Source organism: Oncorhynchus nerka, linkage group LG27 (assembly GCF_034236695.1).
Source record: "Oncorhynchus nerka isolate Pitt River linkage group LG27, Oner_Uvic_2.0, whole genome shotgun sequence".
Taxonomy (NCBI): Eukaryota; Metazoa; Chordata; class Actinopteri; order Salmoniformes; family Salmonidae; genus Oncorhynchus; species Oncorhynchus nerka.
The window spans coordinates 64,826,137-64,841,196 of record NC_088422.1 but is presented as its reverse complement, the minus strand read 5'-3'; the positions used below and the strand labels follow the sequence as shown (position 1 = coordinate 64,841,196).

Below are 15,060 nucleotides of genomic sequence, written 5' to 3'. Positions count from 1 at the left end.
TGGTTCTGTTGATGACAAAGGAAGGGCTGTACATGTAGTACTGTCTCTGTCTCTCTGCTCTGTTTGTGAGTTAGCAGCAGCAGATCAGTTCAGTCGACAAGCAGAGCGGCTTCCGGTTGTATTGAGCAAACGTCAGGTCTGATTCTGGGCCCTTGGTTGAGGTAGTCATTAAGCAGTCATGTCAAATCACCAGTGGAGTGAGGAAGGATGTCCGGATCCCAGGCCTGACACGAAGCCTCTCGCTCCTCTACCGTTCACCTACTGCCAGACCAGGCAGCCAGGAGGTGGGTATGATACTCACACAGGGGCTCATGGGTCATTTATGAGCAGGGCACTGCAGGCTTTGACACATGAACGCAGGAATTCAGGAGACTTTTCTCAATTTACATCAACAACATAGCTCAGGCAGTAGGAATTTTTCTCATAAAATGTATATGCAGATGATACAGTCTTATACTCAGCTGGCCCCTCCCCGGATTTTGTGTTAAACGCTCTACAACAAAGCTTCCTTAGAGTCCAGCAAGCTTTCTCTGCCCTAAACCTTGTTCGGAACACCTCCAAAACAAAGGTCATGTGGTTTGGTAAGAAGAATGCCCCTCTCCCCACAGGTGCGATTACTACCTCGGAGGGTTTAGAGCTCATACGAGTACTTGGGAGTATGGCTTGATGGTACACTGTCCTTCTCTCAGCAAATATCAAAGCTGCAGGCTAAGGTTCAAATCTGGTTTCCTCTATTGTAATCACTCCTCTTTTACCCCAGCTGCCAAGCTAACCCTGATTCAGATGACCATCCTACCCATGCTAGATTTTGGAGACGTAATTTATAGATTGGTTAGATGTTCTTTACCATTCGGCCAACAGATTTGCAACTAATGCTCCTTATAGGACACATCACTGCACTCTATACTCCTCTGTAAACTGGTCATCTCTGTATACCCGTCGCAAGACCCACTGGTTGATGCTTATTTATAAAACCCTCTTAGACCTCACTCCCCCCTATCTGAGATATCTACTGCAGCCCTCATCCTCCACATACAACACCCGTTCTGCCAGTCACTTTCATTAAGGTCCCCAAAGCACACACATCCCTGGGTCGCTCCTCTTTTCAGTTTGCTGCAGCTAGCGACTGGAACAAGCTGCAACAAACACTCAAACTGGACAGTTTTATCTCCATCTCTTCATTCAAAGACTCAATCATGGACACTCTTACTGACGGTTGTGGCTGCTTCGTGTGATGTATTGTTGTCTCTACCTTCTTGCCCTTGTGCTGTTGTCTGTGTCCAATAATGTTTGTACCATGTTTTGTGCTGCTACCATGTTGTGGTGCTGCCATGTTGTTGCCATGTTGTGTTTCTACCATGCTGTGTTGTCATGTGTTGCTGCCATGCTATGTTGTTGTATTTAGGTCTCTCTTTACTGTATGTAGTGTTGTGGTGTCTATCTTGTCGTGATGTGTGTCTTGTCCTATAATCATATTTTATATTTTATTTTGTCCCCGCAGGAGGCCTTTTGCCTTTTGGTAGGCAGTCATTGTAAAAAAATAATTTGTTCTTAACTGACTAGACTTTTTATTTTATTTTTATGCTTCTTACCAGATACCGTATCTACAGTGGAAAGCACACTCACAGTTCAGTTCACAAAAGCTTATTGTGATTCAATGTTCCAAACATATTGCTCCAAAAACAATAATAAAGAAAGTCGTAACTCTCATATTCACAGAGATGTCGGATCTTAATTTGACCAGTTTCGCCGCAGGAGTAAAATGATCCTGCAGGAGGATTTGATTATTCTCAAAAAAGTTAAACGTTCTAACATTCTATTTTCATAGGCTACTTTAGGCTATAGTTTAGGTGCAGCCTACAGCTGCATTTTGGATACACTTCTATGTCGTAGACCAATATCTATCTTGTGTTATTATTAAGTTACACTGAACAAAAATATGAACGCAACATGTAAAGTGTTTCATGAGCTGGAATAAAACATACCAGAATTGTTCCAGTCACACAAAAAGCTTATATCTCTCAAATTCTGTGCACAAATTTGTTTACGTCCCTGATAGTGAGCATTTCTCCTTTGCCAAGATAATCCATCCACCTGATAGGTGTGGCATATCAAGAAGCTGATTAAACAGCATGATCATAACACATGTGCATTTGACTGGGGACAATAAAAGGCCACTCTAAAATGTCTGAAGTTTTGAATGTCTGAAGTTTTGAGGGTGTGTGCAATTGCCAGATAATTTAATGTTCATTTCTCTACTATAAGCCGCCTCCAACGTAGTTTTAGAGAATTTGACAGTAAGTCCAACTGGCCTCGCAACCGCAGACCACGTGTATGGAGTTGTGTGGGCGAGCGGTTTGCTGATGTCAACGTTGTGAACAGAGTGCCCCATGTTCATGGTGGCGGTGGGGTTATGGTATGGGCAGGCCTAAGCTACAGACAACGAGCACAATTTCATTTTATCGATGGCAATTTGAATGCACAGAGATGCCGTGACAAGATCCTGAGGCCCATTGTCGTGGCATTCATCTGCTGTCATCACCTCATGTTTCAGCATGATAATGAACGGCCCCATGTCAGAAGGATCTGTACACAATTCGTGGAAGCTGAAAATGTTCCAGTTCTTCCATGGCCTGCATACTCACCAGACATGTCACGCATTGAGCAAGTTTGGGATGCTCTGGATCGATGTGTGCAACTGCGTGTTCCTGATCCTGCCAATATCCAGCAACTTCGCAGAGCCATTGAAGAGGAGTGGGACAACATTCTGGGTTTCCTTATATGAGCTCAGGAAAATCATTGAAATTGTTGTATGTTGCGTCTTTTTGTTCAGGATATATAAAACTATGGTTGTTGATGTACTGTATATGGCTGAATTTCAGATACATTGTTGTACATTTGAATGTCGTAGTAGCAGGACCTACAGTAGTAGGGCATTTATTCTGTCTGGTGCGTTTGAGCGAGTGAGAAAGAAAGAGAACTGCTGGTTTTCAGTGAATGTATTTATCACGAGGCTCATTTGAAAACACTCAGCCACAACAGAGTGATCAAATTAAGATACTATATCTTTACTACACCTGTTTATACAGAGCATACCACACATACTAGCCAAGCCATGCCAGGTCCATATAACAGCTTCTGTGTGTGATAATATCTTATAATTTCACCCGTTGGCTGCATGTTACTAGTGGGTGGTAGGATGTATTTCGCACACCCTGTGGTAGACAGACTCAGTTGGCTGGCTGGCTGGTTGATGGATGGGTTATAATGGATCTGATAGTCGCAGTGATGTTCCATCCTTTCACATTCAGTGTTAAAAGGAGCCTCCAGGGCTGAGATGTCACTGTTGCTCCCTGACTGTGACTTGGGATGGGACTGCTGTTACTGGGCAGTCTGTCAGCCATGCAGCCATCTCCACAGCAACCCTCCCAAATCAATTTAGCATGAGACTGATTCAGCGGCTCAAGGTCATCCTGCAGCACAGCCATCAGAATCAGGCTTGAGTCTGGATGACACGACAGCTGCTGACCAGGCCAGAGCACACTGTGACTGCACAGAGCAACAGCTCCAGGGGGACAAATACTAACACACACTCCCTCTCCCTATCCCCCTCCTTTACACTCTCTTTCTCATCTCTCTCCCTCCCCCATCTCGCTCTCTCTTTCATCTCTCTTTCTCATCTCTCTCCCTTCCCCATCTCTCTCTCTCTTTCTCCCCCTCTCTTTTTCATCTCTCTCTCTCTCTCTCTCTCTCTCTATAATTTTCTCTCGCTCACACACAAACTCAATCAAATACGACCCAGAGACAAATGAACAGTACACAAAAACAGACCTATGAAGAAATAGGAACAAACACACGTGTACCCAGCTCTGTTATCGTCAGCCCCTGTATTCAATGTGACAAAGACAGCAAACCACAGTGTGCTCTATGTTTTACACAATACATGGTGTGACCCATTTCCTGCCTACAGCATGGTCTTGGCTGTTTTTCTGGCTGTAAGACAAAGCATCAGAGATCTGATTCTAAAACCCAGAGGCTGGTGTAAAAAGGAGAGCAAGCAATCCACAGAACAGCAAAAACCCAATAGACATCAGTCTCTTCCACTCCGGCCCTGTCACACCTTCAATCATACGATATCCCAACCACAGGAGGCCGGTGGAACCTTAATTGGATAGGATGGGCTCAGAGTAATGGCTGGAACGGAATCAATGGAATGGTATTGAACATATCAGACACGTGGTTTCCATGTGTTGGATACCATTCCATTCACTCCATTCCAGCCATTATTATGAGTCGTCCTCCCCTCAGCAGCCTCCTGTGATCCCAACTGATATGCATGAAAGAGATAGATAGCAGTGGCCCCTATTTTGCAAAGACACATTAACTATTCAGTTTATTCTATTGAAACAGTTCATTGAGATTACAGGTGATACAAAACAGTAACATCTGCATGGAACAACAAATGAACTGTATCTGTCTCAGAGATGCGACCTAATACTGTATCTGGGCACAATGCCCTTTATAAGACAGCCTCCTTCACAGCGTAACACCATACACAATATTATACATGAAGGGAAGTTGGATATGACTGGATGTGGGTCACAGAGCCATGGAGGGGGAATGAATATCTGGGTCAAACTGGATCATAGAGGCTTAAGTCTCTATGCATTCTAGCTCACCTATTAATACACCACAGAACGGTTGGCACAGATGATCACTGTTATACCAGTGTTCTGCCACATCCAACCCTACTCCTTTACCAGGAGGTCCGTGGTTGTTGTGTACGGTGTGCATGCGTATGTGTGTGATGTCGCGGCATCACCATAGTTCACTATTCTAGATCCATTAACCCAATCCGATCAGTCAACATCAACGCAACAGAATTAGAGTCAGAGGAATTAGGTCTTTGCATATTTCACATTAGATATCATGACGAATCCTAAAATATATATTTTTGCTCATCTGCCTGGCAGCAGTTTGAAATTACTCAAAATCCCTACCCCATTTCTGCTGGACTGGACACTTTTCAGAAGCATAGTGTTTGAAAAAGGGGAAAATCCCCTTTAACAGACAATAATACATAGAGCCATCACAGATACATGTTGAGCACTGAGCCATTGAAACAGTGGAGACCTGTAGATCTGCCATTGATTCGACAATTCAGACATTAACGGTGTGGAAAATAAAGCGTCTGACCAATCCCTTGAGGCTGCCATGGTGAAAACAAGAAAATGAAATGTGATTCGTTTGTCTCCCATTGAGGTGGAGGTGTGACAGTGCTCCTATCCCAGAAGTCCAGACACCATCAGTCTAAAGTGGCTTAATGGGGTTAGGTATGAATGAGTCATTTCCTGTACAAATCTAGGGCCAAACCTGTCTGGAACTGTCTGTCCCTCTTGCAACAGTAACATCACAGGAGCAGCAGCATGACACAACAGCTACAGGAAATGATTCTAACTCAAAGTAGAGGAAGAGCTAGGTCATGTCATAAAATGGAAGACTTCAATTCAGAACAAATTGTTATCATTACAAGTGGGTTATCTAACAGTGGCAGGTATTGGCTCACCAAAACACAGCGACCAGGGAAGAACTTGCAGAATGAAAGTTGATGCCTTTTGATTATATTAATTCAAAAGAAGATTACGAGATTAAATCATTGACTGGCTGTGCCTCCCTCCAGCGTGCCTGGCTTTACAAGAACAAGGGGATATTGAAGAAGAAAATGCACTGTCCTCTTAGAGTTTGGTTAGCCTCTGACTTTATTTCCATTCATATTGTGGATTATTCAGCCTCTGTGGATTTAGGCAAAGGAAGCTGCTTCACTCCAAGCTGTTGTGGAAAGTGTCAGAAAGATATGAAATGGTGAAAAGTGCATAAGTCTGTCAAAACTGACATCCGCTACGCCATAATTGGCTGAGACTTAGAGGTGTCTGAGAGCACAGGCATCCTGTCCTTATCCAGCTCTGCCAGAGGCTCCAGCTGGTGGGAAACTTCATACGGAGACCCTTCTAAGGGGGATCCATGGAAAGACGAATTAGACAACCGAACCCCGAAAGGGAGTGAGTGAATAATTGAGCTGCACTCATTCTGGATCAAACCAGTTTGGATTGCCCGTGGCGGCCAGCAAGCTACACATCTGCAGAGTTCCTCAGGGGACCAGGTTTACTGTGATGCCATGCTAGAGACAGAAAGGGGCGGGGCGGGTCGGGGGACAGGTTTTGGTTATCATGATTATCCATGTGATTCAAGTGAGCTCTGAAGAACAGTTGATTACTCCAGGCACACAAAGCCTCTTTGAAAGGTTTTCAGAGTGAATGACCTCCAGCGGTAGTGCTCAAGGTCATACGACATTCAACATTGCATTAGCCGATTAGATACAACATCGTTTCTTGATCAGGACTACAGTATATTTTAAATTCACTGTTATTAAAGTATGTGTGTATAGTCAGCTTTTCCCCAAATTCGACGACCACGGTCCTAAAACACTGTCAATGACAATAAACAGCCCGTGACTTCACTGCACTTTATCCCTCTAAGATAATTATACACTTTGGGAGGAGGGGCGGCCATTTAAAGAGAGCTCTCCCCAAGTCAGTTAACCCAGATTAGAGGAGTACCTGGGATAAACCTGCATGTATGGACCATGTCTGCTGGCCCTCCCAAACACACAGACAGCCAGAGTATGGGGCGGCAGGTAGCCTAGTGGTTAGAGCATTGGGCCAGTAACCGAAAGGCTGCTAGATTGAATCCCTGATCTGACAAGGTAAAAATATGACGTTCTGCCCCTGAACAAGGCAGTTAACCCACTGTTCCCAGGCCGTCATTGTAAATAAGAATATGTTCTTAACTGACTTGCCTAGTTAAACAAAGGTTAAATATAAATAAATAAATAAGGCCTGGCCCTGCATTATCCAGACCTCTGAGTTTAGTGGGTCAGGAGGGCCCATTTCAGTGGGATTTGGCTGTTTTGATTCCACTCACTGTCATGGCTGGCACACTGAGCCCACGGGATGAAGCTACACTGCAGCCTCTTAATCTGGTTAAAGCGGCTCCAATAACCCCAGCTTCTAGTTGATGTAATAACCCCTGATCCCTCCTACTGTATCTGCCCTGACTTTTCAACTGACGGGAAGACGGATGTCCATACCTAACCTACTGCACACTACAGGCCTTCATCTGAAACCCTGGGGAATTTAAAACATACATGGGTGACACAATACAAGGGTAAATTATAACCTGGGCCCTAGGGTACAGCTGGGTATAGGGAGAAGCAGGCTTGCCATAGGGCACTACTGACCTTTGCGTATTGTATCCACAGCTGTGAATTGGGTATGGCATGTGTAAGCACATTTCCCGCTTTGAGAAATCCCATTGCTTTTGCAATGTGTGGAGGAACAGATGCTTGGGGTGTTAAGACCAGAACACAATAATGTTTCTTCTGCCGACAGTGTTCTGGAGCCATTTTCCAGCCATCGTATTCACAGACACATTCGTTCTCATCATGTTTGCTGTAAATGGTGAGGCCTAGACAAAGTGATAGATTAAAGGAATATGTCTAAAGCAAGTAATGTGAATAGAGGCACTCATAGAGGACAACTTGTCTCCATCCTCCTCCTGTCTCACTCACTCCACCCCACAGCAGTTTGCCATTGCAATTATTAGATGCTATTAAGAAATCTTGGCCACTAATTGCAAAGAAAATAGCTTTCTTCCAAAAGGCACAGGGAGAATTCACCTGACATCTGCCACCACTATCTGGCCACCTGCAATGCCTTTAATAGTTGTTTTTTTCTACTGTGACAAGGGAACTGAAGCAGAACCATCTTGGTATTTTATCCCCACCCTCAATATTCTAAAATCTCACCACATATCCTAATATGCATATAGATGGTCATACCTGGACCAAGTGAAAATGCAACAGAAATGTGCAAATGTGCCAATTTCTGACATTTTCATAATTCATCAAATATGGGGTTCTTTCTGATGGATAAGCAAAGGATCATGGGTACCATTGTACTCGTAGATCATGTGCACTGAACTGGAACAGACCGTTTAAAATCCGGTCCCGTTTTTTACTGACACGAGTGCTTTTTTCTGAGGACTTGATTTGCTAGGATAAACAATCATACTTATTAAGATGCAAAGGGTGCAAAAGGATTGGCTCTTTGATCAAAAGATAAAAAGGAAATACAGTATATCAAATATTAGGAACCCGCCATTCTTGATACACATGTGAAACTGTTGAGTGTGAAAAACCCAGCAGCGTTGCAGGTCTTGACACCTACTACCATACCCCGTTCAAAGGCACTTACTTTTTTGTTTTGCCAATTCACCCTCTGAATGACACACATACACAATCCTTGTCTCAACTGTCTCAATACTTAAAAATCCTTATTAACCTGTCTCCTCTCCTTCATCTACACTGATTGAAGTGGATTTAACAGGTGACATCAATAAGGGATCATAGCTTTCACCTGGATTCACCTGGTCAGTCTGTCATGGAAAGAGCAGGTGTTCTTAATATTTTGTACACTCAGTGTACATCATTGAATACATTCTGACGTACAGATAATTGAAATTGTTTAAGGAGAGAATAACTCAAGTGGCCATAGATCTCCCTATGAAATATGAAGGCACCGAAATAAGGTTTGGAAAGACGACGTGCCTCAACTTTTGTCTGTGAAAAGGCTTCATAATAGGTGTTGCTCAAATGTATGTTTACATAGCATTACATCCTGTGGCCAAACACATTGTAATTACAGTGTAGGATATGATTGGTGTGATTGCACATTGACGTTTGGGTGTTGTACGTTGACATTTACATGCATTGTATTTCCAAACAAACTCAAAATGATTGTGTTGCAACCTCCCCTCAGCATAGAATCATCATCCCAGCTTGCACATCTCTGAAACTGTACAAGTTGCAAACAGGTATTCACAACACAAACAAATGACAGTACACACAGACTAGATAACACAGATGACACGATCTGGTGTTTTCCTGGTAGAGAGGAGCTGGCGGTGTTTTGTAGATGTTAAGGAACCGTACATTACAGTGGTGATGGATGTGGTCTGGGGAGTGCAGCCACAGCGTAGAGCCTGTCTGTTCCTGTATGTCCCTACTCTGACAGACAGCCAGCAGGGCATGAGCAGGGTGAGCTGGATCACTCCAGGGGGATCCAGAGCCACCGTCACAGTCCCTAGGTCTGCCTTGGCAGCGGTGAGGAGAAGGTCAAATCAGGAAAGGGGCATGATGGCAAAGTGGCAGGATTAGTCAGCCACTTGCTACTCTTTACATTATTTATTTACCCACTCAGCAGATGCCCTGATCCACCGGGAGATGGATAGATTTACATATTATCCACTTCTACAGCTGGATATTTAGAAAAACAATTTGGGCTAAGTGTCCTTCTCAAGGATAGAGCCCCGATGTCCCATCTGTATCCTTTATCCTTCAGCGAGCTATCCTTCACTGAGGCCCCTTTTCTCAATCAGAACGCTGAAATAAAAGACCAACTTAATACAGTGTCGCTGCCACACTAGTGTGGGGTGAAGATACTTCTTGGAAGTGAATGACTATGACAAAGAATACACGGAACAAAGTGAAGAGGTTAGTGCTGTATCCATGAAAACCACTCCACTATTTAATTTGACATGGGAGCACAGAGCCGGTGCTTTCATTTGAGAGCTGAAGCAGATATCTGCACTGTGACTAATGGAAGGTTAACAGGAGATTCAGGATGCTGGAGGTTATCTATTCACCGCAAACAATGCAAATAGTATGCTTGGGCATACAGTATGAAGCAGGTAATATCTGAATTAATATATTATACAATTAATACACATATATTTGATCAAGATGCGAGGATTCATCCATTGAATGTATTGAAGTGTATTCATTTAATCAAATTGTATTATTAACACGTGTATTATATTATAGGTCCTCAAAAGGAAAGGCATTAAGAAATAAAGATCGCTTAGATAGTATCTGCTATCATGACAATCAGATTACAAAGACATTTTTAAGACGGCAAATTCATTAATCGAAGACATTCTCAGTGATCTGTTTGTGGAAAGTGAAGTTCTACACCCAACACTGAGGTACTGAAATAGTAGCAACACACTTGGCTAGCCACATGTTGATGGGTGATCCCCAACAAAATATCAAAGAAAGTCCTCAGCTACAGTGTCAACATAGAGGACTGTGCTGGGCTTAGTGGCATGTCCACAGAGGAACCTAAAAAAAGATCCTGCCTTTCCATTCTCTTTATCTATTTATTTTCTCTATTCATTTTTTACAGCTTGCCCGAGAGCGGGGAGTCTGTCCGCTGAAAGTCATTCCACAGCCTAGGGGGCTGGTGACATTTCAGGTGTGAGGGGGATGAGCTGTGAATTATAGATTAGAAGGAGAGCAGGGATTGGTGAGTATTACTTTGAGAGGCGCTATGATTGTCAGAGCAGCCAGCAAGGCTGTATAGGTTTAGCCACCCTTCATCACTGGGAAAACTCCCATTACAGCTTAGTTTATTGATACCAACACAACAGTCTGTGTGCAGTCTAAACATGCTAAATACTTTGAAAAGAGTTTAAACATTTCCTCTCATCTTGATATTACTTCATTCAGATTTCAATGGTTATGTATGTAGAATACGGATGCCATAAAATCACACAAGGGCCAGCTTTAACGGGAACAATTTCCTCCCTGATCCCAGCCCTCTCCCAATAGTCAGTCAGGAGATAGATGTTGTGGCTGGTTGAGGAGCCCTCGGTGACTCATTAGAGCTCTTCTGAAGAGTGCCAGGGACCACATGACGTATCGAGGTTCCACTGACTGACTGCAGCCGTTTGTGGGCACAATTTTCTCTCTCTGCAAACAGTTTAGTGAAAGGTCAGGCTGCATTAGTGGCGGGTGTAAACACACCGTGGCCGAGGGGACAAGCTGTTCACTGGAAAGGTACTTATAAAGGACCGAGGCTACCTAGCAGCCAATAGATCATATTTCAGAGATGGTGTTATACAAAAGGCAAAATGGCAAAGTCTGAGGCCGATTTGTAACACAAAAAGGCAACACGTGGTCACCACTGATGTACAAACCATGTTTGTGTCACTGTATTAGGACTGGAACATCACATTTTGAGGATGGATGACAACCCGTGTTGGTAATATCAATTTATTTATCAGTTAATTTTTTTAAGCAGGAACCGGCATTTTGTGTCATTTTGACAGCATGGGATGTGTGTTCCCATAGCGCTGTACGTACAGTGATATAATAAAATCATGACAATCAACACTGCAACACTAATGGCTACCACCTCAGGAAGTCAATATAGATTTGAGACACCTGAGGTCGTTATTTAAGTGGTTCAGTTCTCTGGACATTGGCCTTGGGGTCTGCATTTCTGTCAGGGAAATTGATCTGAAGAGGAGTGCCTGAGGCAGCTTACAACTACACTATTTAATCAACTAAAGACAGAAACAGATGTTCTCAATCACATCCCAGACATATGTTGCCATGGTTATTATTATCTCTCTAAAGAGGCAGAGTTACATGTTCTTAGTCATTACACATATAATATTATGTGGATAATCAGTCTAGTATACACCGTGACAAGTACCATTAAGAAAATTCCCATAAAACATTTGCAGTAAACATGTAAGGATATGTCCCTTACCTGAGCAGATTAGTTTCATCAACATGTACTCCCTTCCACAGTCCTTCTTATAGTAACATTTCAGCCGGTTAATGAGGCAGGTGCCGAACTTGAGCTCCTCTCTTCTGCACAGAAGGGCGATGTCCTCATCTGCAAGGGCAGGCAGAAGGGAGGGAGATTGTGAGGGGGGAGGGAGACAGAGAGAGAGAGAGAGAGAGAGAGAGGGGGGTGATGTGAGTGACAGGCTCCCTGTTGTTTATAGAGCCTGAGGCACATGCATGTGTGTGCGTGTGTATTTGTGTGTAGTGTGCAGCCAAGGGGCCACCCACACTGCCCTGTGTTCATTAGTTGTTCCTGTACATAACCACAGGGTCTGAGGTATCCGATCAATACCAGGACCCCTCTACATGCAATATTAAAGGAATACTTCAGGATTTTGGCAATGAATCTATCTACTTCCCCAGAGTCCGATGAACTCGTGGATACCATTTTTATGTCTCTGTGTGCAGTTTGAAGGAAGTTACTAACTAGAGCTAGCGCAATTGCTAACTAGTGTGTAGTGCAATGATTGGAAGTCTATGGGTATCTAGCAGATACCCATAGACTTCCAGTCATTGCGCTAATGCTAATTAGCATTGGCTCACAAAACGACCTCTAACTTTCCTCATACTAGAGACAGAGGCATTAAAAATGGTATCCACGAGTTCATCTGACTCTGGGGAAGTAGAAAAATGGCCTCATTGACAAAATCCCAAAGTATCCCGTTAAGGCGTTTGGAGATTGGATTTGTAACTTGGTGGAAATTATTAACACTGAAATCTGCTTCAGATTGGTTATCTTGAAATGCACGTTGTCATTTTCTTGTTTAGAATAAATCAATATGTAAATTAATCAAGCACTGTATTATACGTGTGTTATTACTTTTGTGTATTGTGCATGTGTGTGTTTATTATTTAAATGAGGTGAGTCATATATGAAGACGTTTACTCTGTGCACACTGTATGAAGGATGACTGTACTGCCTGCCATCACAAAGCCCTGCCATTCATGTCCTGTTTAAAGCAGAGTGTATAATGTCACGCTAACCAAAGGTGCATAGTGCTCTTACATAACACTGCATCTTCCAGGCGACAGCTAAAATCTCTTAGATTCTAGTACACTCCATTCACGGACCATGAGTCCTGTATCATACATTAGACACACCATACATTCATATACCAACACTCATGTATGATATAACCTGTGCATTCCTTGTATAAGAAGCCATGGTGAAATACTGTACTGAGCATTGGAACATCATGTAAAACACAGAGAAAACTCACAGGCTTTGGAGTAGTTCCTGACAACTTCAATGGCGTTTGAGGTGCCACAGACAAGGGGAGTGTGCAGTGCTAGAGCTGTCGAGGTACAGGGCAAAAATGAAACAGAGAGAGAGGAAGCATTAATCTCATTTTGTAGCCCTGTCAACTTTGTTTTATGGTGACTGAGGTGTTATTCCCTCTTGGCTGACTCTGACATCACATCATGCCTCTTTGGCATTTCTGCCGAGGCCCGGTGAGGCTAATGCAGAGCTTGGACAAGCCATGGCTTGGCTTGGTATTTCAGGTCCAAAGGAGAATGTGGGACAAAGCCAGTAATGCATATTGGCTTTGGTCAACAAGCTGCCATGACCATTACTGTCTGAGGCAAAACTACATCAGAGCTGACTACAGATCAGATATTCAGACAGTCATGCCAGTTATCTCACAACATCAAAGCCCAACCTTTATGGTGATGTGACAGTATTATTGACAAGCTAAAATGTGAAGATCAAGATAAGACTTTAATATCCCCCGTAGAAAAATCTATAGTTCTTTATTCATTCATTTGGCACTGTCAGCTCCGTCTTTTTTGTATTTATCAAAGGCAGAAAACAAGTTGATTAGTTGTGTAACCAACCCGGTATCAGACAGTTTCTGGATACCCAGATCAATATGTTGAAAAAGAACCCAAAAAAGGAATATGGAAATGATGACAATTAATGGAATTGTAATAACTTCTCATGAACATTATGTAACATAGTCAGTGGGTTGGCATCTTCCTCTACATCTACTAATAGAGCACTATGATGGATACTTAGATTTGATATGAAACCAGATGGGCCTCTAAACTGGCTGTCCTACTGTACAGTAACATGGACATATCAAATGCAAATAGTCCCTTTAAATTGGACAAGTATAGTTCCAAGCAGAGCTCTGTTTCCATGTACTGTACCATATATATTCTGGGGATGTTTGGAAGATAAATGCAATGCTCTCTAGCTAGATTCTACATACTCCTCAGGGGTAGGTGCATAGCACTTGGTGCCTGTATACACTATGTTCATCAATCTTGGGCTAGCCCTATGTGACAGCCCAATTTGGCCTATTTTGGGTCAGTCATCAATTCATGGCCTTCCTTGGACAAGAACCAAACTAATAACGTAATAATGAGAAAATATGAATGACTTCAATACATTTTTTTGTAAACATTCTATGAAAGCGCAAGCATGGCGCATGGATGCCATGTTCTCAATGGTGAAACATCTTTAAAGGTGTACTGACAACACAGCATAACTAAAAAAAGCAACTGCTCAACCTGGAATACTCTACGCAGACCACAGGTCTATAAACCAAAATTCAACAGTTTATCGGACAAGAGGAAAGAGTGATACAGTACGTACCCACCGACCGGTATAAAAATATCCCCATGTGATGCAGGTGTTTTCTTGTCGTTCGATTTCGGATAGCCTACCTACCAGCAGAAATATGACTTGTTTAATTCGAAGAAAACATCATGATTAAAAGGGTTACGATATCTTACGGTGCCACATAATATCTGGTGTGAAAACCCTCAGAACACCTTCCCTGGTCCAAATTCCAACTCAAACACGCGTGCCGTAGACCGGAGACGTTGCCCACCTGGCCAAAATAGCATGTATATCACTCATTAAACTTCTGTTAGATACTCGATAATACTCGTTTTTTTTCTTCTCAAATTCACAGTGTAACCATCGAGCATGTAAACCAAATGCCTTCAAAAGCCGTCAAATCAAACACTCTGCAGCAAGAAGCATCTTCTATGTCCCGCCATGGCTGCGAACGTAGTAGCTCGTTTGCAGCGCTCAGTTATCCAACATACAGTATTATAATGCCATGATATTTAATTTAGATGACAAGCGGGTAGCGACAGTCATGTGCCAACACTGGCGATTGTTTACAAATGACATAAGGGTAGTTGGATGGATACCATATTGCTGATTACTGGGCAAATACAATATGAATGTCCCAGGATGTAAGAGCACCAAATTTTTCTGTTTTAATGTTAAGTTTACAGTATTTGTATTCATTTGATTTCTTCCGTTTTCTCAAGCAGACAAAGGCTATTATGTT

The 15,060-nt window shown here is 42.9% G+C and overlaps 1 protein-coding gene across 2 annotated transcripts in view; it reads right to left on the bottom strand.

The window, feature by feature from the left end:
- The window catches only part of LOC115112136 (protein BEAN1-like), a 43,914-nt gene extending 29,145 nt beyond the window's left edge, over positions 1–14,769 (bottom strand). The window contains exons 1-3 of one of the 2 annotated variants that reach the window (XM_029638963.2): positions 14,352–14,769; positions 12,973–13,047; positions 11,673–11,801 (exon numbers count right to left, since the gene is read on the bottom strand). In XM_029638963.2, coding sequence (XP_029494823.1) covers positions 11,673–11,801; positions 12,973–13,047; positions 14,352–14,379 — 232 coding nt within the window. In that variant the 5' untranslated portion in view covers positions 14,380–14,769. Of the gene's footprint in view, positions 1–11,672; positions 11,802–12,972; positions 13,048–14,351 lie in introns of those variants that run through there. The other variant, XM_029638964.2, reaches the window with a different exon arrangement.
- Positions 14,770–15,060: the final 291 nt, after the last annotated feature.